Raw genomic sequence first — 23,329 nt, 5'->3', positions numbered from 1 at the left:
TGTATTGATAGAAAAGGTGCATCTAGCACAGGATTCTCTATTAAAAGCTAATAATCTTTTTCACCTGTTACTTGATAAATTCCTTTGCAGCCTCATATTATTACTGAAAATAATGAAAACAGATTGTGTCCTCAGTTGTCTGTTCCAGTCTGATGAAACCTATTCTGTATAATCTCCTCTTACACTGAGGTATTCTCATGCGTGTGCATATATGTTGTACTGTATCTTTTTTGAGATAAGCCAGGAACTGCATGCAGTATGAAGATATGGATGTGCAATTAAATAATTTTCTGTTCTATGTTCCTAGGACTGTTTTGTGCCTTTGGCTTGAGTTGCCATTTTTAAAAAATCAAGGATTGAGTAATATGGCTGGATGAATCTCAGTTTTGAAATGTCAGCATATTCACTTATGAGTTACTCATTAAATACAATATATTAAAGCTAGAGAGGTATGTGAAAGTGAAATCCTCACAAAATTGTGCCTAAGATAAATAGGAAGCAACACTAGAAACACAGAAGTAGAACTAGCTGCACGTGTATCATTGCTGAAAATCCCAAGTGTGTGTAAGACTTTTCCTTGATTTTTTTTTTTTTTTTTTAATCATAAGCTATTAAAATATCAATAATGAAGTGAAGATTAAGTTCTGGTAACATCATTTAAGCTTACTTAAATGTGAAAATATGAACCATGCAGTTTCTAAAGTAAGTTCTTTTGAGCAGGAACACCAAAAAGCTTTTTTCTTAAAATGATCTTTTGCTTCTGTAGAATCTTTAAGTGATTTGCTCTTTCTACACATTAACTCCATGCTCAGATTAAAAAGGCTTATACTTTTCTAAAAGTTTCATTGATTGGGGGGAGGTTTTACAGTTAATGTTACAGGTGATTTGGTCTGACAATGTATTTAAAAAAAATAGGGGATGATCTTTTATGTGGCATTAAGTACTTATATGTGAAATCTTGTTTTCTGCAAGTGCCTAATATTTTTTGAAAGTAAAACAACATCGGAGTTAAATGCTCAGGCATAATGTTATAACAAGTTGTGTGTGTGTGTCTTCTGTTAAAAAAGATACTTCCTATTTGTGGGAAGACTGCTGCAGAGTGTGAAATCCTGCTGTTTGTGATTCCATAATAAATGTTCATGGGGCTTGTGAACTAGTCCTGAGTTTTTGTCTGTTCGGTGTCATTTTGATATGTCTATTAAAATATATAGCAACCACAAGGATTAGATGAAGACAGACTATGCTTCTATTTTGCTTAAGAGTATACACAACAGATAAAAATCAACTTAAATACTACTACATAAACTTTTAACAATAGACTTTAAAAGTATTTAGCTTTCCTTGTGACAAGGAAAGTACATTGGTCAAGTTAGTTTCCTGAGAGCTGTGCGTGTCTGACAGATATCTCGGAGTTTTCTTATTGTGTGTAAGAGCTGAGGGTGCTGAGTTTGTTCTGTATAGTCCTTCACCATAGCTCTTAATGTTGGAGAGCAGACATATCTTTGTATGTGAAATACATAGTTGCGTGCAAAAATAATTTTGCTGTAATTCTTCAACATTCTTTCCCAGTAAATTCTAAAAGTTTTTTGTCTGTTTTGTGATTAAAGTGGCTGGTTTTTATATCAGTATGCACAATCATTCTACATGTGGACATTTTAATTGTTTTCAATGCTTCATTTTGCAACCTATGTAAATATTAAGAATTCTGATATTAGTTATTTAATTAACTAGGCTTCTTTTTTCCTTTTCGAAGGAAAATTTTCAAACATTTCTATGTTTAACAACACTAGTAATGCATTAACATTTAAGATATAAATTCTGAACCTGAAAGTAGGAGGTGCAGAGTTTGAGGGGAGTGCTAGAGATGCTAAAGGACATCCCTTTTGACCTAAGTTTGGCAAACTTAAGAGTTACTTTCTCCTGAGGTTCCTGAAAATGAGGATAAATCAGTAGTTTCTGAAACCTGGTTCTGTTTCATTTGTGGTGGGAGAGTGCTAGGTAGCTTATGCAAAGAGCTTGTGATCAGAATCTATGGAACAAAAAACCTCTCGAATAGCCTCTCTTCTTCCTGCCAAATCTAGTGTGTTCGGTTTCTGGCTTAGTCATCTTGTGTGTTTGGGTTTTTCCCCAATAACAGATAACAACATAGGAGCAAGGAGCATAAAACACTCTAGTGTGTTCACTTCGTTTTTGGCAAACTGGACACAGGATACACATTGAAGAAGTTTCTTTTAGGTGAATGTTGTTTTGGGGAGATTTTTCTGTTGGTGGTGTTTTGTTTTGTTTGGTTTTGGGGGGGGGTTGTTTGTTTGTTGTTTTGTTTTTTTTCTTTTTTTTTTTCCCGCTTCCATCACTGTATTTTAGGCTTTTTCAATGCATCTTTAGTTTTCCTCTTTACCATCGTAAGGAACTGATATTTGAAATACCTGAACAGTGCAAAGATGGTTATACTCCTGTTACACAAACCAACCACAATTTTATATCCTGCAATTACATTGGCTGAGAGATCTTCCTAGGTTGTCTAGGACAGCCTCCTACTCAGAACAGGTCCAGTTAGGTTGCTTGGGGCCTTGTACAATTGAGTTTTGAGCATCTCCAGTGATATTTCAGCCTCTCTGTGAGGTGTTCTCTGAATTCTCCTAGAAGCCTCAGTTAATTTCATTTTTCTGACTGAAGAAAGCATTCTTACATAAAAATGAAAATGGCTTATTCCTGCTAAGTGTCTGTTTTGTGATTACTAATGAAAGCCAGGTCTCTTATTTCCTCTCTTAGTTTCTCAACAAACTGGGCGAGGAGCTTCAAGTTCAGTAGACTTTGAAACATACTATTGTCTTAATTTTTTTTTTTTTTTTACATACCTAGTTTGTCACTTTAATATTGGGTTTATAGACTTCAGCTTAAGATCAGTAAATTCAAATAGGACCTTTGAATACCTGCTGACTCATGAATCAGTTTTCCTCAGTATTAGAATGATCATGTCATTTGTATAGTACTTGTGTGACTCTTTTGAAGATTAAAACAAGATAGAAAACAAGGATCATCTTAGTGATTACACTAAAGACCGATCATATTCTTAGATTATGTAGATGTTCACTACTGAAATATTGCACAGAAGCTGGCAGCTTCAGTTTGCTAGTAAACAACTACTATATACTATTTCCATGGCTTTTTTTACCTTCTCAAAGCAGGATTGCTAAAACAAAGGAGGAGGAAAATGTAGTACAGGTAGATTTATTTTCTAAACTGTTTTGTCCAAACACTTGTAATTTGTTAGCTCTTCAGGGTCTTTGGAAGCTTGATATTGACAGAGTAGTAAAATGAAGGATGTTGTTTTCACGTGTGTATGGTTCAAGTTTAGTGTTAGCACATCAGTGTTTCTTTTTAATAAAATTTCTGAGCATCTGCATTTAATTATTCCCAGTATAGAAGAAGGCAAGACTAACGATAATGTGAAAATTGTGGATTTGTAGTATTACAAAGATACCTGAACAGGAGATATACAGGCTTGGAACATTCTCCTGAGGACTGAACTAGCACTCTTTCATGGTATGGCTGTGCAAATTGGGCTAATATAGAATAGGATGGGAGCTAATTAATTTATGCAACTGCTGAGAAATTATTTGTTGAGTCACAGTCATGAACAGTAACAACAGTCCAACTGAGATTTGGAGGGTCTTTTTCTACTTAGCTTTGAGTTTCTGTGCCTAATTTTGAAGCCCTGATTGTTGTTCATCTGCAGTAGGTGAGAGATTCTCTTCACTGCCTATAAAATAACATTGCAGGGCTTTGAAAGTTGACTTCAGTATGCCAGGAGTCCATGGTGGGCATAGTGTGGGTGAAGTGCTGGACTGCTTTGGCAAGCTAAGCTGACCTGTTCTTAGCTTTGGATTCATACTTTTCTGCTGGAATCTCTATGCCTGGTAGAAGGTGGGCAACTTGTACTCATAGGAGCTTAAGATATTAGACTTGTATAGTCTGACTGTATTTCATGCATGCATCTTTGCTTTCTGGTTAACCTTAAATGCTTGGCAGCTTGAATTTAACTTTCCTTCCTCCTCCTTAGGGAGTCAGGAGAATGCATCCATTTACTGCCTCATTCCTTTCAATTATTTTGACATTTCAGCATCTAGAATATCTTTGTGCAGCGGAACTTAATTTCTGAAATTTTATTTTCTGTTTCCTGTTCCTTGAACACTGTGGTACAAATAATGCCCGTCATTTACCGTGGTCAGTTGTGAAGTTAAAGGCGTTTAAAGTTTAATGTACGAGAAGGTGACATATTAGTAAAGCTTTGCTGATATCACACTTGGAACTCCATCAGATAGAATACAAATCTGGTAATTTCTTTTTTTATAGGACCCTCCTCAAGGAGGGAGACTTGGCTTTGTTTGCTGTGGGAGAAAAAGAAAGACAGGATATTTGTGTAACAGAAGAATAGTTGATGGGACGTGTGGTCATAAGGTGGTTTTGGAGCATTACACTGAGAAAGAACATTTGCCTGCCTGTATTTATTCAATACCATTGACCTATCAAGTGAATTAATAATTGCTGTGTGAAATATAATTAAATGGAGGGGGTTTTTTAATGCTGTTATTGTTCAATATAAATTTTAACCGTCACAGGATTTGAGCTATAAGGTGACTGAGTGTTTTGTGGACATGGAAAATTTCTGCCTCCTGGAATCACCATATGCAGGTGTTTCTGCGGTGTTTGAGACTACTTTTTTTCTTCTGCAGAATTGTCTTACTCTGCCAGAGCATCACTAGAAAAGCTGGATAGGAAAATCTGTACCTATTACAAGTTAAGAGAGCAGATCTGGATTTTGGGGGGGAGGAGGTGGGTTGTTTTCTTTTTCAATCTAGTTTATAAATAAAATTTTGAACTCTTTAAGCAAGTAAAAAAGCACGCTAATATAAATAAGCATATTTTTATGAAAAATGTTGTAACAGCAAGATGAAGTTCAAGTGTAAATTCCCAGCTAAGCCTTGTATTTCAAATTCAACATGTAGCGCATGCCAAGTGTGAATATAAAAATTATTGTATTGGAGCAAATGAAAGGCCAGTCTGTTCTAGCAGTATGCCTCTGATAGTAAGAAGTAATGAATGCTTAGGGAAAAGCGCAAAACCAAGGCAAACATCATGTTAATACTGTTTGACTATCCTACTGCATACTGCTGTAACCTGACAGCTTGAGCTTTTTGTCTTTCCTTTTGATCATCACTTAAATTTATACAAGATGCCTTCTTACTTCTAATAGCTTCCCCTCCAAACTCTCATTGTTTTCCTAAAATTCTTTCTTTTTGAACTTTCAGTATATTGTCTTTTGATTGTTGTCTTACAGTCAGTAAAGGCTTTACTCTTTCTGTTAAAAAGAAAGTAAGCTGCACCCAAGTTCTTCATATTTTTGTAGTTACCCTTTTAAATGTAAGCTTAGCAATGGTATACTTCTCACTTCTTTATTGTTTCTGTGGAGATGGTGAATTGAAATACCCTGTGATTCACGAGCAGTCATGGATAGTGTCTTCTATCTAGTCTTGCCATAACACCCCCAATTTAGAGTTTTCCAGTCTAAACTGGTTAAGCACAGAAAGCCTATAATCTTGTTTCTAGAGGACTTACCATGTTAAATCATCTGTGGTTCTGCATTTAGCAGCTTTCCTTGCTTCTTCAGTCTATTAACCCTTACAAAACCATTCTCATTTTAAATGCCAGCAACACACTTCCATTTTGATTGAGATTAAATTTGTCTTGTTTATAGAGAAACACTCTATTCCAGAAGTTTCCTCCTTTTTTTCTTACAGTATTTTCTCAGCCATATATTGAGTTATTAGCCTTCAAAGGGTATCTAAATTGCATAAGCTTCACATCTACATTTTATTTAGTGTAATAGATGAACTCATACTTTTTTTTTTTTCTCATTGTGAAAACATTTCTGAAGTAGAATTAATTTTTCAGTTTGGATAAAGAATAGCATTACTTGTTTTTTTTAAAAGCTCTAAGTGCTTTTGGTATAAATGTTGTGGAAAACTATATACACTTGAATCTCTTTAGACAGATCTGAACCCCTGAGGCTATTCTAATACTGTTTTGCAATGAATAAATGAAAAACTGCTTGAAAGAGGAGTCATACTATCTTCCAACACTTTATTTACCTTTTAATTTTTATTATGGATAGATAATGGCTATCATTTCCTATTTTAATAGAACTTCTGGCTTTCATAATGAAAAAATGGAATCCTTGTTCCACTGTGCCTGTTATCTTTCCAGCTGCTGATAAAACAAAATCAGGAAGAACCTTAGAGCTGATTTCTTCAGAATGGAATTGTATCTGAGATTGTTCATCACGTGGTGGAGGTTGTAGAACTGCGCCGGCAATAACACTGTGTGCATCTTTTCTGCACACAGTTATCCCACTCTGCTGAATATTAGAATAAGAGAGCCTTTGTTTAACCTAAAAATGGTTTTGCAGAAAATTATTTCATCTGAAAGTTGCTGGTTTTCTATAATGTTTTGAAAATTGATGTGACAGGAAAACAGAAAACAAACCTCATTATTGTGAAAACTTCAAGCTATACAATTTTTTTAATAAGCTGTTTAATTTTAATTGGGATGCTTAATTTTAGTTAACTTTATTCCATTTTTCTTTCAGTTCATTAAGAATGTCAGTCCTGCAACCTAAATCTTGCTTTTTCTGCCTCTTGTAGCTAGAGTTTGCAGAATTCAGCGTCAGCTTCTGATCTGAAGAAAGGCTTTATGATACTTTAGCTTAAGAATGTTTCTTAGAAAGGATGGAATGATGCAGTGACAGGCAGTTAGCTCATGAATTTCACATATTGTAGACTTCAGGAAACAAAGTTGAGGCCAATTCCAAAAATAATGCCACTGGAAAGTGATGTTTTGTTGTACCAGTCCATTTTATTTGATGAGCATCTGCAGCACACTGTATGGATGGCTTCTCAATGTTAAAAACTGAGAACTAAAGCCTGAAATAGCAAGGGATCTGTATTGCTTCTTTGTTAAGAGTTTGCTCAGCGTTTCTGAGAAACCACATCCTTTTGAAATATCTTGGGTTGGGAACCAGGATTACTTTCAAAAGAAGTAGACAGTCGTTCTCAAGTAAATTTCTCTTTCTTCCAAGATAGTTTCATGGATTTTTTTTTTTTATGTGTCGTAGTTCAGCCCCGATCGGACCAGACTACGCAGTTTCTCTCTCACTCCCCCCACCTTCCGAGAGAACAGGGAGACAAAATATAAGGAAAAACGGCTCAAGGTTTGAGATAAGGACAGGGAGAAATCCTTAAAGTTACCGTCACGGGCAAAACAGACTCGACTTGGGGAAAACTATTCATTTATTACTACAAACAGCAGAAGAATGAGACCGAAAACAAGATAACCTCCCCCCACCCCTCCCTCTTCCCAAGCTTAACATTATCTCTACTACCTTCCCCTCCCGAGCGGCACAGGGGGGAAGAGGGAATGGGGGTTGCAGTCAGTTCATCATACGTTGTTTCACACCGCTTCTTCATGGTCGGGGGAAGAACTCCTCACATTCCTCCCCTGCTCCAGCGTGGGGTCCCTCCCACGGGCCACAGTCCTTCGTGGAACTGCTCCGGCGTGGGTGATCTCTTCCACGGAGTTCAGTCTCTCCAGAACAGCTGTCCCAGCGGGCCCTCCACGGGCCACAGCTGCCTTCAGGCATCCACCTGCCCCGGTACAGGGTCCTTCACGGGCTCCAAGTGGATCTCTGCTCCTCCGTGGACCTCCATGGGCTGCAGGGGGACAACCTGCTCCACCATGGTCGTCACCACAGGCTGCAGGGGAATCTTGGCCAGGAGCCGCATTACTCCTCCTCCTCCTTCTGAACTGACCTTGGCGCCTGCAGCCGTTCCTCACAACACGCTGGTAGATGTCTCTCAGGATCCTTTTTACATCTCATTCACTTCTCATCTCCTCTCCACTTCTTGCAGCCGGGCTGGACCGAGTCAGGCCCAGTCGGCTGCCTGGCGAGAGGCCAGAGGGTGAGGGCTGCAAGGCCCATGAGGCCTGCGCCTCCCCCCTGCGCCTCTGCCCCTGCTCAGCTTCTTCACATCTTCTCTTCTCTCTCTTTTTTTCTGTTTTCCCCTTCTTAAATCCGTTATCGCAGAGGCGTTATCACGAGACATTCTGCTACCAATTGGCTTGGCCTTGGCCAGCAGCGGGTCTGCCCTAGGCCCGGCCGAGTCCACTGAACAAAGGGGAGCGACTTTAGCAGTTTGCTACAGAAGCTACCACCTTAGGCCCCCCCTCACTAACAAAACCACGACATTATGACACAGGTTTTGGTAGTTAACTGATAATTTCCAGTATTTGTGGATCACATCCCACTTGAATTTTCTGGTCTTATTAAAGATTTATATAGTAAGAGATGGCATGCATTTTTGTAGCGTGCTAGTTTTTCATAACTTCTGCATGCAGATTTGCATAATAGTATAGTTGTGCATTGTCAAAATATCTCTAGTAGTATGTTTCCATTGTTAAAGATACCTTCTCTTTCTGCTCTTAGGCTAGGCTAAATTGAATCCTTATTTTTATAGCTGAAAGTATTTGACATTGTTTTTTGTGACTTCATTCTCGTTTTAGCTAAGTTATAAGTGTGTAGCTGGAGAATGTCTCAGTTGCTGTGTTTGCGATAAAGAATATTTTTTAGATGAGAATTGTAGTTCTTTAGTAAAATAAATATGTAAATTTTTGCAAGCTTGACTTTAGCATTGCAAGTATTTTGTACAATGTAATTAGACTCTAATGTAGCTGTCAAACAGGAAAAGTAATGTTTACTGGGTTTGTACCTTGTCTTACTGTTGTGCCTAGAATGGGAGAAGAAAACCCATCAGTTGCACAGAACAAAGGCTGATAGATGAGGGACAATCATAATTGATATTCAGCTGAATTTTCAATGTTCTTAATTATGTAGTGGGTAATATATTTTTGAATACCTATCAGTTTCCTATTTTCTGTTATAACTGCATATCAAACAATAATCTTTAGTATTTTAAGTCTTTTTTTATGTATTAGATGCAGTAGCATCTGGTAAAACTGAATTATTTTACACTTCTTTCAACACCTTAATTTTTAGAAGCGTGACAAGAATAACAGTGGGCAGTTTTATCTCCTCTTATTGCATTGAAATTTTTTACTAAAAAAGGATATATACATATTTTCTTTTATTCTAGATCTTTCAAAGAACAGATTTACTGAAATTCCTCCTGATGTCTGGATGTTTGCACCACTGGAAACTTTAAATTTATATCACAACTGCATCAAATCCATTCCAGAGTCTATTAAAAACCTGCAAATGCTTACCTACCTTAACATTAGGTGAGTGATGCTTGTTATTTTTGGTCTTTATATAACTTATCTCATTGGATCAGTGGCATTCCATTTCATCAGGTCATTGAGAGCCCTTATGCCTTCATTTTTGCCCAGATAGATAAAATTATTCTGTTGTTTGTTTGCCTTATCCTTGGTGTTTTAGGGCCAGCGGTTGTTCCTTCTTCTGTGAGAAGGAATGGACTGTATTACAAAATGTCAGTCAGTAAACTGTGGTAGTTGAGGATAATGAGAGTTTGCAAAGTTTTCTTTGCAGACAATATTTAGAAATGACATATGTAAAAATTTGCTGCATTCAAGAGGGTAGATTACTCTGTGTGAAGGCCCTACTTTGCACATTATTTATGTCCATTGCTGTGTTGCTGCTGTTAAACTTGGAAAATTACGCGATTGGATCTTCTCAGAAGAACAGAAGATGAATATGAGCTCTGGAAGGAGAGGGAATCTAAAAGAAGCCTCCCATAAAGAGCCAAGACCCTATTTTCTACAATATTCCTTGTTTCTTGTATTGACTACATCGAGACCAAACCAGTATTCTCAGCTAAGAGCTATTTAACATGTGAGATTTTGTTCCAGAATGTATTTTGAAAAAACTTTGTGAATTAAGCTTTGGAAAAGAAAAAAGTAAAAAAAAAAACAAACCCAAAATCCCACAAACAAAAAAAAAAAACAAAAACAACCAAACCAAAACCTAGGTCTCGGAATCTGTAGATGTCAGTACCTATAGCAATAATTTAAGAGTAGTCTGTGACAATTCTAAAGAGGGTTAATGATTGTAGTAGTTTAGCCCGGATTGGACCAGACTACACAGTCTCTCTCACTCCTCCCACCCTCCGAGAGAACAGAGAGAGAGATTTGAGATAAGGACAGGGAGAAAATCCTTAAAGTTACCGTTATGGGCAAAACAGACTCGACTTGGGGAAAACTATTCATTTATTTCTAAAAACAAAGCAGGATAGAGACAGAGAACAAGATAACCTCCCCCATGCCTCCCTCTTCCCAGGCTTAACATTATCTCTACCACCTTCCCCCCACCGAGCGGCACAGGGAGGAAGAGGGAATGGGGGTTATGGTTAGTTCATCACGAGTCGCTTTACACCACTCCTTCCTCCTCAGGGGAAGAACTCCTCACATTCCTCCCCTGCTCCAGTGTGGCATCCCTCCCCCGGGCTACAGTCGTTCATGAAATTGCTTCGCCTTGGGTCATCTCTTCCACAGAGTGCAGTCTCTCCAGAATGGCTGCCCCAGCAGGCCCTCCATGGGCCACAGCTGCCTTCAGGCATCCACCTGCCCCAGTGTGGGGTCTTCCATGGGCTGCAGGGGGATCTCTGCTCCTCCGTGGGCCTCCATGGGCTGCAGGGACACAGCCTGCTCCACCATGGGCTGCACCACGGGCTGCAGGGGAATCTCTGCCAGGAGCAGCATTACTGCTCCTCCTCCTTCTTCACTGACCTTGGCGTCTGCAGCCGTTCCTCTCACAAGAAATTCTTCACAGCAGGCAGGCAGACGCCTCTCAGGTTGTCTTCACATCTCATCTCCTCTCCACTTCTTGCGGCCAAGTTGAGCCCAGACAGCTGCCCGGCGAGAGGCCAGAGGGTAAGGGCCACAAGGCTCGCGCCTTCCCCTCTCTGCCCCTGCTCAGCCTCTTCACATCTTCACTTCCTTTTTTTTTTGTTTTTTTTTTTTTGTTTGTTTTTCCCCTTCAAGTTTGTGGGGTATGTGTTTGTTTTGGTTTTTTTGGGGGGTTTTTTTTTTTGTTTCTTTTGCGGGGGAGGTGGGGGTGCTTTTTTTTTCAAATAGAACTTCTGGCCTCTACATGACTCTACTTAAAGCAACAACAATAACTGAAATTTTTTCTATATGAAAGGAATTGCTTTCATACCACATCTGACTGAACAAGCTGGTTTTCCAATGGCTTTTTAAAATGTACAAGTACCTTATTAGAAAAACTCTATTTACTTCTGGCAGTGGCAGTCCATAGTTGGTAGTTTTTTCCAATACGGATTTAAATCAAATTGTCAGTAACAGTATATTTCTTGTGTACAAAGCAGGCATATGTTCATGCAGTTGGAGAATGATATACACAAAAATTAATTTTAATTAAAACTTACCTTCCAGACTAGTGCTCAGCGAAGTAATAAATAGCTGTTAGTGGCTTTTTGTGATGGCTCACAAATGATGTGACCACATGACCTGAGAAGCAATGGCCTTTTATAAAGTTCTGGTTTGCTGAGAACATGGGCTTTATATTGGTAGACACCGTCAGATCAGTGGTCCTTCTGAAGGTATTGGAAAGCAGAATAAAAGCAAACATCATTTCTTTTAACAGATATCTGTTAAAATATACACATTAAAAAAATATAAAATGTATACATTTTAGTATTAGATTCAGTTATAGCACATTCTAATTTCATCAAGTGAGATGGGAACCTAATATTCATATATCAGAGAGAGGCTTTACCTGTCAAGGAATTAGCGATGGAGATAATAACTTAAATTTAGATCAAATTGTAATAGGTGGAGAATATCTTCTGGAACAGGAGAAAAGTTGTACAGTTTGCGTCTTAGACTCCTTGTCAGGCTTAAAAAGAAGATTGTAATCTAGCCTTGTGTGTTCGCTTTTCTTTCTTTCAAGTCGAAATCTTTTGTCAACGCTGCCAAAATACCTGTTTGATCTTCCACTTAAAGTCTTGGTTGTCAGTAATAATAAGCTGGTCTCCATTCCTGAAGAAATTGGAAAGTTGAGAGATCTAATGGAGCTGGTAAGTACAATTGTGGACCATTTTACTAAGTAAACTTAAACTATAATCAGTTTATTTACAGTATAAGAAAAATATAAATTAATAACTTAAAGTATAGAACTACAAAATATAGACTCAGTTACTGCTTTTTCTTAGTTTGAGCTCAAGTTAGAGTTGTAATGTGTTGTATAGTTTGAAAAATGGAGTTAAACACAAATCTGTGTGTTGGGTTAACTAGAGCTTAAGGGGTTCATAAATAAAAAGGTTCTTCAGATTCTTTCATTTAAGTCCCATGCTTGTTTGTATTTTGTTAAAGAATGGTGAATTTTTCTGTTTATCTTCCTTACAGTAATAATAATTCTATTTATTTTTCTTATATGTTTTCAGGAATCTTCTTTTCAGTTGAAGCGTTCATCTTTATTTACCCTGTACTCTTATACCATTTAGTCATTGTTGTCTTGTTCTGTGGTGTTCCGCTCTCCCCCCAGCCCCATTTCTGCTATTCCTTTGTTTTGATTGGGGTGAAAAGAAGGATGTGTGATAATCACAGTTGATGTGTCTGTGCAACACTATTTTATCTGATGATATACTGAAGTTTTGTGCTTTGTCATCCATTACTTTCTTTATATTTCTTCATATTCTGGACTTTTCTCATCATTACTCTGTTAAGCTTGTGTTTTGGAGAACTATGCACAATTATTCACTGACCTGGCACTTGGACTAGCTCTGATTTTCTTTTTTAATTCTTTTTTTCTCTGAGTTCTTTGGTCATTGCAAGCAATCCTTATCCTGTTTCTAGAGTAGCTGTGTATGCGGTGGAGATTTCTGATTTCTTTTAACATGACCTAATTTCTGAACTACAAATCAACATTCATTTAAAAATGTGCAAGTAATGTGAGAGATTCTGAATGTTTGTGAGGCTTTTCTAATGTCTTCTACTCTTTGGTGGGGAATTCCTTATGTTCACTTCAATGTCGTAGGATTTCAAGGTGGAATCACTGCTGTTTTTTACAGGAAGTAAATGTTTTTCAGAATTGCAGTTGTAGTATATTTGGCTTATTTTTCAAAATGGCGAAACCAAAAATGTGTGCTTGATGACACAGATTGACGACACACTAGAGAGTTTCATTACAGTACCTGTTTTAGACCTGTTTTGAACATTAGTAATATCTACATTTTAAAAAAAAAGTTGACAACTAAGCCATGTGCTAGAAAGATGCTTTTAGGAAGGGAATCACATCTTAAGCTTGGTGACGTGGACAGAGAAGAACTTGAAATAGATACACAGCAGTTGATCCCAAGCAGCCTGACTTCCTGAGACATCCAGCTGTTTGCAGACATCATCATTGCCAAAAGTAGATGAGCAGTGCCTAAGGTGAAGTTCTGGAAGCTTGTAGTGGAGAAGGAGGCTGGATTCATCTGGTTAAGGCCTGGCTTCTGGTTATTGACTCAACTTGCCTTTAAAATCGGCTTCCGGTTTTTTATCAGGTAGATATCTATCACTGTTTAATGTAGTCTAGGAAACTGGTCTCTGAAATCAATTTTATTGAATCAGAAATAAAAATCGTTAGGAACTGTCTTGTACCAGTGTGGTTGACTCAGTCTGGACTACATAAATAAATTGGTGCCAGAATTAGCAGTAGTGTGTGTTCACTCGGTGCAGCTTTGTCACCCTCTAGTGCTTGTATCCAGAAAGTTGGTGAGCCTGCTATTGCTCTTTGTAAATTTTCGGTTGCGTGGGTTGGTTCAAGGTTTTTTTAAGGAAGAAGAGTTTTTATAAAAGGAGCAGAATACAAATAATTTACCAGTAGTAGCACAAGAAGTTTTTAACTGATATGGGAACTACACCAGGAACTCTTGATTCTTAGGCTACAGTTTTAATCTCAAAACTAGTCTTTCATCATTCATTGGTTTAACTTTGAATTGAGTTTCTCAAACATGAATCACTAGATACTGAAGAAACAGTGAGATCTGTTATGGTGGTACTTCCCTTTGTGGAAAAAAAAGAAAGATAGGATTTCTTTTTTTTTTTTTTTTTTTTTGATAGTATGCTTTATAGTAGTTATGAAAGCAGTTTGTTTAATTTCATTTAAGATGTTGAGTTAATTTATTGATTATATCTTTCTTAGGATATTAGCTGCAATGAACTTCAGGTTCTTCCCCAGCAGATAGGAAAATTGCAGTCACTTAGAGAATTAAACATAAGAAGAAATAATCTCCATATGTTGCCAGATGGTAAGCTACTAGTCTTAATTTTTTTGATGTAGGTAACTTAAGTAAAGTGTTAAGAAGATATCTGATTGTTTTGTTTTTGTTTTTTTTTTTTCCACCCAATACAGAATTAGGAGACCTTCCTTTGGTAAAGCTGGATTTTTCTTGTAATAAAATTACAGAAATTCCAGTTTGTTACAGAAAGTTACGTCACTTACAAGTTATAGTGTTGGATAACAATCCAATGCAGATACCACCAGCACAGGTTAGTATTAAAGCATTCTAGTTCAGTAATTTGCTTTAGGATCATAAGAAAGAAGAAGCTGTTCTAAGTTACACCAATAAGATTTTCATTTTTTTTAGCTGTATTTCTCCTACTCGGAAGTTGTGGGTATAAACCCAGTGTAGAAAGTATTTGTTGGGGTGCATTTTCAAAAGACATGCTATGTAATTAAGACTTTTATGTTTGTTTCCCAACAGATTTGTTTAAAGGGTAAAGTACATATATTTAAATTCCTCAGCATTCAGGCATGCATCAGAATAGATAAAAAACCAGATTCTTTGGATCTTCCATCACTAGGTAAACGAATCCCCTCGCAGCCACTCACAGACAGGTAAGTAGTGTAATTTTTTAAATTTTACTTCAGCATTTGCTATGAAGTGATATAGTTATTACAGATAATAGCTGTGATTTCCGTACTTTAGTTGTTCTTTATTTAGGATTCGTAGTATTTATTTTCTAAGGTTGTGTTACTGGAAGCTTAATTGGCTCATCTGAGTTGCTGTAAAAAATTTTCATTGTACTCCATTAAAGATCTGGAAATCAGAACAAAGATGAGTTTTAAATTTATTTGTTGGAAAACTCAGTTATGTATTTCCCAAGCAGGTAGGTCAAAACAATTGATGAGAAGTTCCTGTAAATGTCCTGAATACAGAGTTAGTCTGTTGAATGGAAAATCTCCCTCCCACATATATATTAAGGGAAACTAACTTAAACATCAGTGAAATACCATGGATTTTTTTAGATTACTTGAGGTCAAAAAGTGCAGAATGTTTTGTTGGACTTCTGTACTGAATGCCTCTTGTGTAATTAAATAGGAATGCTTTTGGTTTTTCTGTCATCAGTTGGAAACCATATGGACAAATACTCTTTTTGCCTGTTTTCTTAAAATGTCACGTGCAACTTGTGCCTCTCTGTTCAAGGCTGAAGGAAAGACTAAAGTTTTGTGAATTAAGCTTACACAGAACCCTCTGAACCATCAGATTCAATCCATGGTCTTGGTCTCAGGCAACTATGCCACAGTGTCTGTAGATAGCTTCTAAATGCTCCTAAAAAACTGCAGTCCACAACTGCTCCCCAGAAGTTCTGCATTGAACGTAAGGCCTACAACTATAACGTATTCCAAAGGAACAAGGTTGTGGGTATTACCACTGTACATCATATTTGTAGTAGTGAAAACTTGTTTAATTAAACTTCCCAGATAATCTTATGATGTAAACCAAGCTCCAGTGCACAGCTGGAAAACACATCCTGCTGATGCTGCCAATTTTATGTCTTCAGAAAGCATAAATTTGGAGGAAATATTTCATAGATACTCAGGCAGAGTTAAACTGTTGTAATAGGATGATCTATTAGGGAATATATGTTTGCTACTAGTAGAAAACCGTATCGGCCAATAGGATTCAAGGAATTGCAGTTTTTCAGAGGAAGCCATTTTTTTCTGGAGACAGCATTTTTGAATGAAGTAGAACAATTCTAAAATTGCATAGATACAGAGAGTACCATAATTGTTCGTTTCCACTTTCACTTTGCTTTGATGTTTTTTTTTTTTTTCTTGAACAACTCTTGTGGGAGACTAAGAATTTGTTCTCTGTGCATAGGGCATTGTGCAAAAATTCTGTATCAGCAACTGTAGATGAGTATACGGAACAGTTTTACAAGGATCTTTATTTTCTTTTAGAAAAGTGAAACTAGTACTTCTTTCATTCCTGTGTGGGTTTTCGTGCGTTGTTTTTCTTCATATAGCATGGAAGACTTTTATCCCAATAAAAATCATGGACCAGACTCTGGCATTGGAAGTGATAATGGGGATAAAAGGCTGTCCACAACAGAAGTAAGTATTTTTCACTGTTGAATTTGTGTAATTTCTGGGTTTTTAGATTTTTTCCGCTGTATTTTGTGACATTTGAGAAATACTTAACTAAGTTGCATTTAACATTCTTTGAATATCTGTACAGTTGGATTTAAACCTGCTGGTATCAGACACAAATTACTTATATATTGGTTTGACTCTTCTGGTTGAGGATCATTCCAGTCCAAATTTCTTACATTTTAAAACTGAATTCTGTCCTAAGGAATTGTTTGGATCTTTTAATATGTGAAGTTTATAATATTTTTCTACACAAAGGGCAATTTATTTAAAACCTTCTTTTGTTATTAGTAAAATGAATGTACTTAAGAAAAAGGAAAGTTTATTTGGACTAAACTTGAGTGTTTTATATGTTAGTAATCCTTGTTGTTTAAATTTTAATAAGCTTCTGGATGATCTGATAAGTTTAAGGAGATGAACAAAAATTTCCGCAAGTTATCTGTGTATTTGTAGAAGTCTAGATTAAGTATGTTATTTTCTTTGCCCTGGGAGGCATCCGTCATGATGTCCAGTTCTGGAGCCCCCAACACAAGAAGGACATGGACCAGTTGGAGAAGGTCCAGAGGAGGGCCACGAAGATGATAAAAGGGCTGGAGCACCTCTCTTATGAGGACAGGCTGAGAGAGTTGGGGCTGTTCAGCCTGCAGAAGAGGAGGCTCCGGGGAGACCTGATAGCGGTCTTCCAGTACCTCAAGGGGGCCTACAAGAAAGATGGGGAGAGGCTGTTTAGTAGGGCCTGTTGCGATAGGACGAGAGGTAATGGTTTTAAAATAGAGGGGGGTAGATTTAGATTAGAAATTAGGAAAAAATTTTTTACAATGCGAGTTATAGAACACTGGAACAGGTTGCCCAGAAAGGTGGTGGCGGCCCCATCCCTGGAAACGTTCAAGGCCAGGCTGGATGAGGCTCTGAGCAACCTGACCTAGTCAGGCATGTCCCTGCTCCTTGCAGGGGGGTTGGACTAGATGACCTTTGAAGGTCCCTTCCAACTCTAACCATTCTATGATTCTATGATAGGGTCAGTTGCACTATGATTTGTGAGTTCTTAGCAAATCGTATAATAATGCAATTTCTATATAAGTTGTATATTAAATGTGACTGTCTTTGCAGCCATCTGATGATGATACGATCAGCCTTCACTCCCAGGTATCAGAATCAACAAGGGAACAGACATTACGGAATGATAATCATGTAATGGGAAGTAAACTCGATCCACAGAAAGGTAATGTCTGTTGTGTATCTGTCATTTTAGGTAATAGACTACTTCTGCTTAAGTAATCTAATATAAGAAAATTGCACAAAATTATATGATCACATGTTGCCATTCTGTTTTCATTGCTTCAGAAAACAGTGTAATCATCACAAATAGACAAAGGCCAGAAGGAAAGAAAAAATATTATTTCTAGCCCAAGGAGACACGATTTCATTGTTTTATCTTCATCTGATGTTTTTCATAAGTACTTCTCTCAACCAAATGTTATTCCTGAGAGAGAGAACTGTTTAATATAATCTTTTCTTCATCAATCCTCACTAGACCAGGAGGCGTATGATTACATTGATCCGAATGCAGAAGAAGGAACTGTTCCTGAGCAAGGAGATGTACAGATTGGACCAATCCTGTCTCATATTAAGGTAGCATAGCTTGACAAAAGAAACTGTTCAGCAGGCTTGGTTTTCCTTGAATTCAAGTCTTAAGTTTATTTTTCATTCTGTGTAAGGAACGGGGAAAACATCCTGAGAAATCCCAGAAAATAGAACAGAATGACGACTGGGGAGATGAAAAAAGGTAAATCTTGATCTCTTTTGGGAAGGTTTTACTGACAGTGGGAGGTGAGGATGATTTTGTTTTAAGTTCCTTGTGTATGGAGGAAACAAATCTCATTGGACACATAGAGTGCTCCTTCTTGGACAGAAAATAAGCTTCTAGGAAACACTTAGTTATTGTCCAATAATGTAGGCATTTCTGTGACTTGTTTTAATGAAGTCAGGCGAGTCACTGATGTTTAACTTTTCAGACTTCAGAAAGTACAGTTGCTGGCTGAAGATGATGATGAACTTAAAGAAGTGACTGACTTGAGAAAAATAGCAGCTCAGTTACTGCAGCAAGAACAAAAACACAGGTATTACAATATTAGTTGAGATAACTTGTGTTATAATTAATTTATTCTTTAACCTACCTTTATACCCAAAAGCTCTTGATATCTTAGAACAGTTTTGTCCTGATGTTAAAAAGTTAGCGACAGACTTTCAAGATACCTGTTGTATGTTTCTTTTTCATAAAATTGCTGTCTAGAGAAGCAGTGATATGCCTCCTATGAAGAGGAAGAGATGAATGTGAAAGTCTCTTAGTTTCCTGGTTTGATGTATGTTAACTTTTTTGTAATTTTTTTTTTTTTTCCAAAGTAGGTAAGTAGGCTTCTCATATAAGTGGATTATTGGTAACATGTTAAAATGGCTTTGTCTTAGTTTGTATGACTTGCGGAACCTGCATACGGTTCTTGTGACTCATTATTTTTATTTAATTAGAAGGTAATCTAGATGGTACTTCATCCAGTCAGTCTGATGCAAGATATAAGTTTTCTGTGGACTGAAGGGGAAATTTGATCAAACAACATTCTGTCAAATGACTGTGTTTGTGTGTGTGTGTGTGTGTATATATATATATATATATATATATAAATAAAATACATATAAACAGTGTAAGTTCATCCTGATGAACTGCCTTTCTCCACTTCATGTTGGGTATCACAACAGAATGGTTCTCAAAAAGGAGCCATAGAACAAGCAGCAGGTTAAAGGAATGTAATAGAACAAGTGAACAATTGTGTAAAAGGAGGAGCAGTAAGGTACTTTGAGAGTAAGCAACTCCCTGAAAAGTAAAATTTGTAGTTAGTAGTAGTTCATTAACTAAAATAGTTCATTAGTCACTCACTATCCCACATTAATGGATTTAACTTCATACCAGCTTAAATACTATTTTTATTGTTTCTGAATTTCTGTGTAATGATGAGATTCTGCGCAGCTGTTTTTCTTTTAAGATAGTTGAAATACATATGAAGAAAGAGAAATTGATATCCTGATGCTATGAATTGCAGAGCTTTAGAAGTTCACCAGTGTTTTGCAGTAGTGGGAGAGGGGGCGGAGATAAAATAGGTTTTACTTACAGCTCCATGCAGTGTATTTAAGAATTAGTTGTTCACATTGGGAAGGGAAAAATAAGAATGAAGTATTAATCCTAATACCTTCTTATTACCAAAGTATTGCAAAAAAGACTAAGACAGCTAAATTTTCCTGTATTAATTAATAAAGAGAGTATAACTGTGTTTTCCTTATATTCGGTTTTTATATGATTATTTATAGTGCGTGTGTGTCTTGTTTGATTAGATAACCAGGAAATATTAAAACTAATCATTTGAAATACCAAGCCACTCCTCTTCTGAAGTACTGCAACTTAAATTTTACTTGTCATATGTTGCTGCGTCTTCATGCAGCAATCTTACTAATGGCTCTGCTTTGCTCTTGAATTGTTCAGACATATGCAATCTTATTAGTCGTTACCTTTTACTTAGTTAAGCAAGCTTTGAAATGCGAACACTAATGTATCTTTATGTACATGGCAGGGGTAAATCACCTCTGATACAAAATTTAGCCCTGATTTTGAATCCGTAGTTTTGTGAATTTATAATTTCTTGCTATAAACAGCAATAAGACTAATATTTAAAGTTTAGTGAAGATATTTGTGTTTGATCTCAGTAAATAGAATCCTCAGAAAATGAGCATCATGAAATAATTTCTTACTGATCATATTTCTGTTTGTTCAGTGTGTTTTTTTTAAATATTGTACAGTTTCCTTTTCTTTTTGCTTGCTATGCTAATAACTTCCCTGTCCTCTCCCATCAACCTGTCCTGCTTCCTTCTTCCGTCTTTGGCTTTGGTGTACATGAAATATGAATACAGACGAAGGCCATTAAGCTATAGAACTTCATTCAGTGAAAAACTCTTCCAGAGGACAAGGGCAGCAGGACGTGCATCAAGGTACAAATGTTTGTAGAGCTTGAGATTTCCAAAGTTAAAATGTGGACAAAAGAAACAGGTTTGGCAGTTTCTTGAACAAAAACAGAATAAAGGGATGAGCTAAGCTAGCCTAAGAAGCTTTGTTATCAAAAATAGATTGCGATGCATTTATTGTTTTTTAAGATTAAGTACTATTTAAGGAAAATATTTAATTAAACCACTCTCCAAAGAACATTTAAATGAGTCCAAACCTAGAAGCATAATTTCCTGTACTTTTGGCACGCTTTCTCTTCAGTTTTTTATTTTTTAGATTACCTCAAGCATAGAATGTCAGGCAAAAGTGGTTGTGGTTTGCTTTTGGGTTTTTTTTTTTTTGTTTATTTATTTGTTGGCGTTTTTTTGCTTGTTTTTATTTAAGATATCTTGGTTTTAAAGTGATCACTTTCAAATTAGTGTGACGAGTGACAACTTGTTTTGCGTTTGACAGCCATAAGGGAAGCATTTGCAGATACACAAACCCCACAGGTAACGAGAAGTTTGGCATTGGCTGTGTAGACTATACTCAGACATGTAGGTGGTTAATCAAGTGATTTCAGACTTTTACGTTATTGGTCGAAACTGTGTAACTCTGGATACTCCTGAACTGTTTCAAAGAAAGTAGGATAGTTTAGATTAAATAATCTTCATTAGTACCAAAAGAGCCTGCTTCAGTTTAACGTCAAAGTTAAGTCTGGGTTCTTACCTGACAGCAGTGACTTCCTAAAACTGTCTAAATCCCTAAGAGCAGAGCTTATGATCACAAAGCAGAGCTATATGTGAAGATAGTAGACGGCTCCTGAATTAGTTTAAAATATGTTTGTTTTTTTTTTTTGTCTCATTGTAAAAGATTTCTAGTGTCTTTTATAGATCCTAGGTAGTGATTCCTTGTTTAAACTTGGAGATACCTAACCTTAAAATGGCATTGCTGTCATTCACTTCAGTTGTGTCTGTTAATCATGTTATGTTTGATCTGAGAAGAGATTCCACTTCTTAAATTCTTGAACTTTAGATAATATTTTCCAGTATCGTAATTGGCCTTGCCATCACCTTTCTCTCCCATCTAGTCAGCAGTTTGGAGGACATGTTATGCTTGCACGATACTGAACAAAAAAATGAGTAACAATGTTGTTTGAGTTTAATCTATGTAAATATGTGTCACTGTGTATGCAGTGTGGAGTAATTTACATTTCAAAGTTTGTATGAGTTTTAGAACCCTTTCAAAGTAATAGTACACTACTTCTGTAACAGCAGAATTTGTGCGGTTAGTAGGTACCATAAGTAGGAAATTAATTGCAGTACTAACGCAAGTGTCTTAAGCAAGTTCTTATTTAGCGATTCAGTATCACCATCAATAAATAATTGGCCTGATAATTGATTTGTGTAATAAAAGAAAGTTTTGGATTTAATGAGTTGTAGTATGGAAACAGTTACTGGAATCTTTGCACTATTAATACCACACTTAAAAGAGCATGACTTCTGAATATAAGCTACTTGTACGTTCATTTTGCATACTCAGTTTTACATTATATTTCCTGGAACACAGTTGTTAACACAACTGCAGTGATTTCCCCCCCTCTTCTTTGCCAAGAATCCCTTAATCTGCAATTTAGTAAATTCAGATTAATATTCTTCACCATTTTCTTGAACTAAAAGATTTGTTGTTCCACAGGAAAGTCACATTTCTCTGACTGGACTACTAAGTGCACTTCCCCATCAATATTCTTCAGTTTTTAAACAGGAACTTTCATAAATGATTGTAGTTTTGTTTTACAAAGTATAAAAATAGACTTAGGCTATAATAAACACAAGCATAAATTAGATACATTTTTATAGAAAGAATGTAGCTGAAAAGTGTGTGTGTGTGTTTGAATTAGCTTGAATAGTTTTTCCTTGGATTTCATACAATGAGTAGAGAAAACAAATAGCTTGTGTTACATACAATCACTGAGTTCACACTGATAGTCAGTTTTGCTGCAAGTGTTCTGTCATAGTTCAGCCCCGATCGGGATCAGACTACGCAGTCTCTCTCTCACTCCCCCCACCCTCCAAGAGAATAGGGGGAGATAATATAAGAAAAACGGCTCGAGGTTTGAGATAAGGACAGGGAGAAAATCCTTAAAATTACTGTCACGGGCAAAACAGACTTGACTTGGGGAAAACTATTCATTTATTACTAAGAACAGCAAGATAATGAGACAGAGAACAAGATAACCTCCATCCACCCCTCCCTCTTCCCAAGCTTAACATTATCTCTACTACCTCCCCCTCCCGAGCGGCACAGGGAGGGAAGAGGGAATGGGGGTTGCAGTCAGTTCATCACGCATTGTTTCACGCCGCTACTTCATGGTTGGGGGAAGAACTCCTCACATTTCTCCCCTGCTCCGTTGTGGGGTCCCTCCCATGGGCCACAGTCCTTCATGGAACTGCTCTGGCGTGGGTCATCTCTTCCACGGGTGCAGTCTCTCCAGAACAGCTGTCCCAGCGGGCCCTCCACGGGCCACAGCTGCCTTCAGGCATCCACCTCCCCTGGTGTGGGGTCCTTCACGGCCTCCAAGTGGATCTCTGCTCCTCCGTGGACCTCCATGGGCTGCAGGGGGACAGCCTGCTCCACCATGGCCGTCACCACGGGCTGCAGGGGAATCTCGGCCAGGAGCCGCATTACTCCTCCCCCTCCTTCTTCACTGACCTTGGCGTCTGCAGCCGTTCCTCACAACAGGCTGGTAGATGTCTCTCAGGATCTTTTTTACATCTTATTCACTTCTCATCTCCTTTCCACTTCTTGCAGCCAGGCCAGACCGAGTCGGGCCC

At 37.3% G+C, this 23,329-nt stretch overlaps 1 protein-coding gene across 2 annotated transcripts in view; it reads left to right on the top strand.

Moving 5' to 3' along the window:
• Positions 1-23,329, top strand: part of LRCH2 (leucine rich repeats and calponin homology domain containing 2) — a 60,248-nt gene that overhangs the window by 11,226 nt on the left and 25,693 nt on the right. The window contains exons 2-12 of one of the 2 annotated variants that reach the window (XM_086756739.1): positions 9,210-9,354; positions 12,002-12,128; positions 14,237-14,342; positions 14,447-14,583; positions 14,799-14,932; positions 16,345-16,432; positions 17,579-17,690; positions 18,003-18,100; positions 18,187-18,254; positions 18,484-18,588; positions 20,426-20,503. In XM_086756739.1, the coding sequence (XP_086612865.1) occupies positions 9,210-9,354; positions 12,002-12,128; positions 14,237-14,342; positions 14,447-14,583; positions 14,799-14,932; positions 16,345-16,432; positions 17,579-17,690; positions 18,003-18,100; positions 18,187-18,254; positions 18,484-18,588; positions 20,426-20,503 (1,198 nt within the window). The remainder of the gene's footprint in view (positions 1-9,209; positions 9,355-12,001; positions 12,129-14,236; positions 14,343-14,446; positions 14,584-14,798; positions 14,933-16,344; positions 16,433-17,578; positions 17,691-18,002; positions 18,101-18,186; positions 18,255-18,483; positions 18,589-20,425; positions 20,504-23,329) is intronic. The other variant, XM_086756738.1, reaches the window with a different exon arrangement.

This window comes from Chlamydotis macqueenii, chromosome 11, assembly GCF_036417535.1.
Source record: "Chlamydotis macqueenii isolate bChlMac1 chromosome 11, bChlMac1.mat, whole genome shotgun sequence".
In the NCBI taxonomy this organism is placed as follows: domain Eukaryota; kingdom Metazoa; phylum Chordata; class Aves; order Otidiformes; family Otididae; genus Chlamydotis; species Chlamydotis macqueenii.
This window is presented reverse-complemented; position numbering and strand designations above follow the sequence as displayed.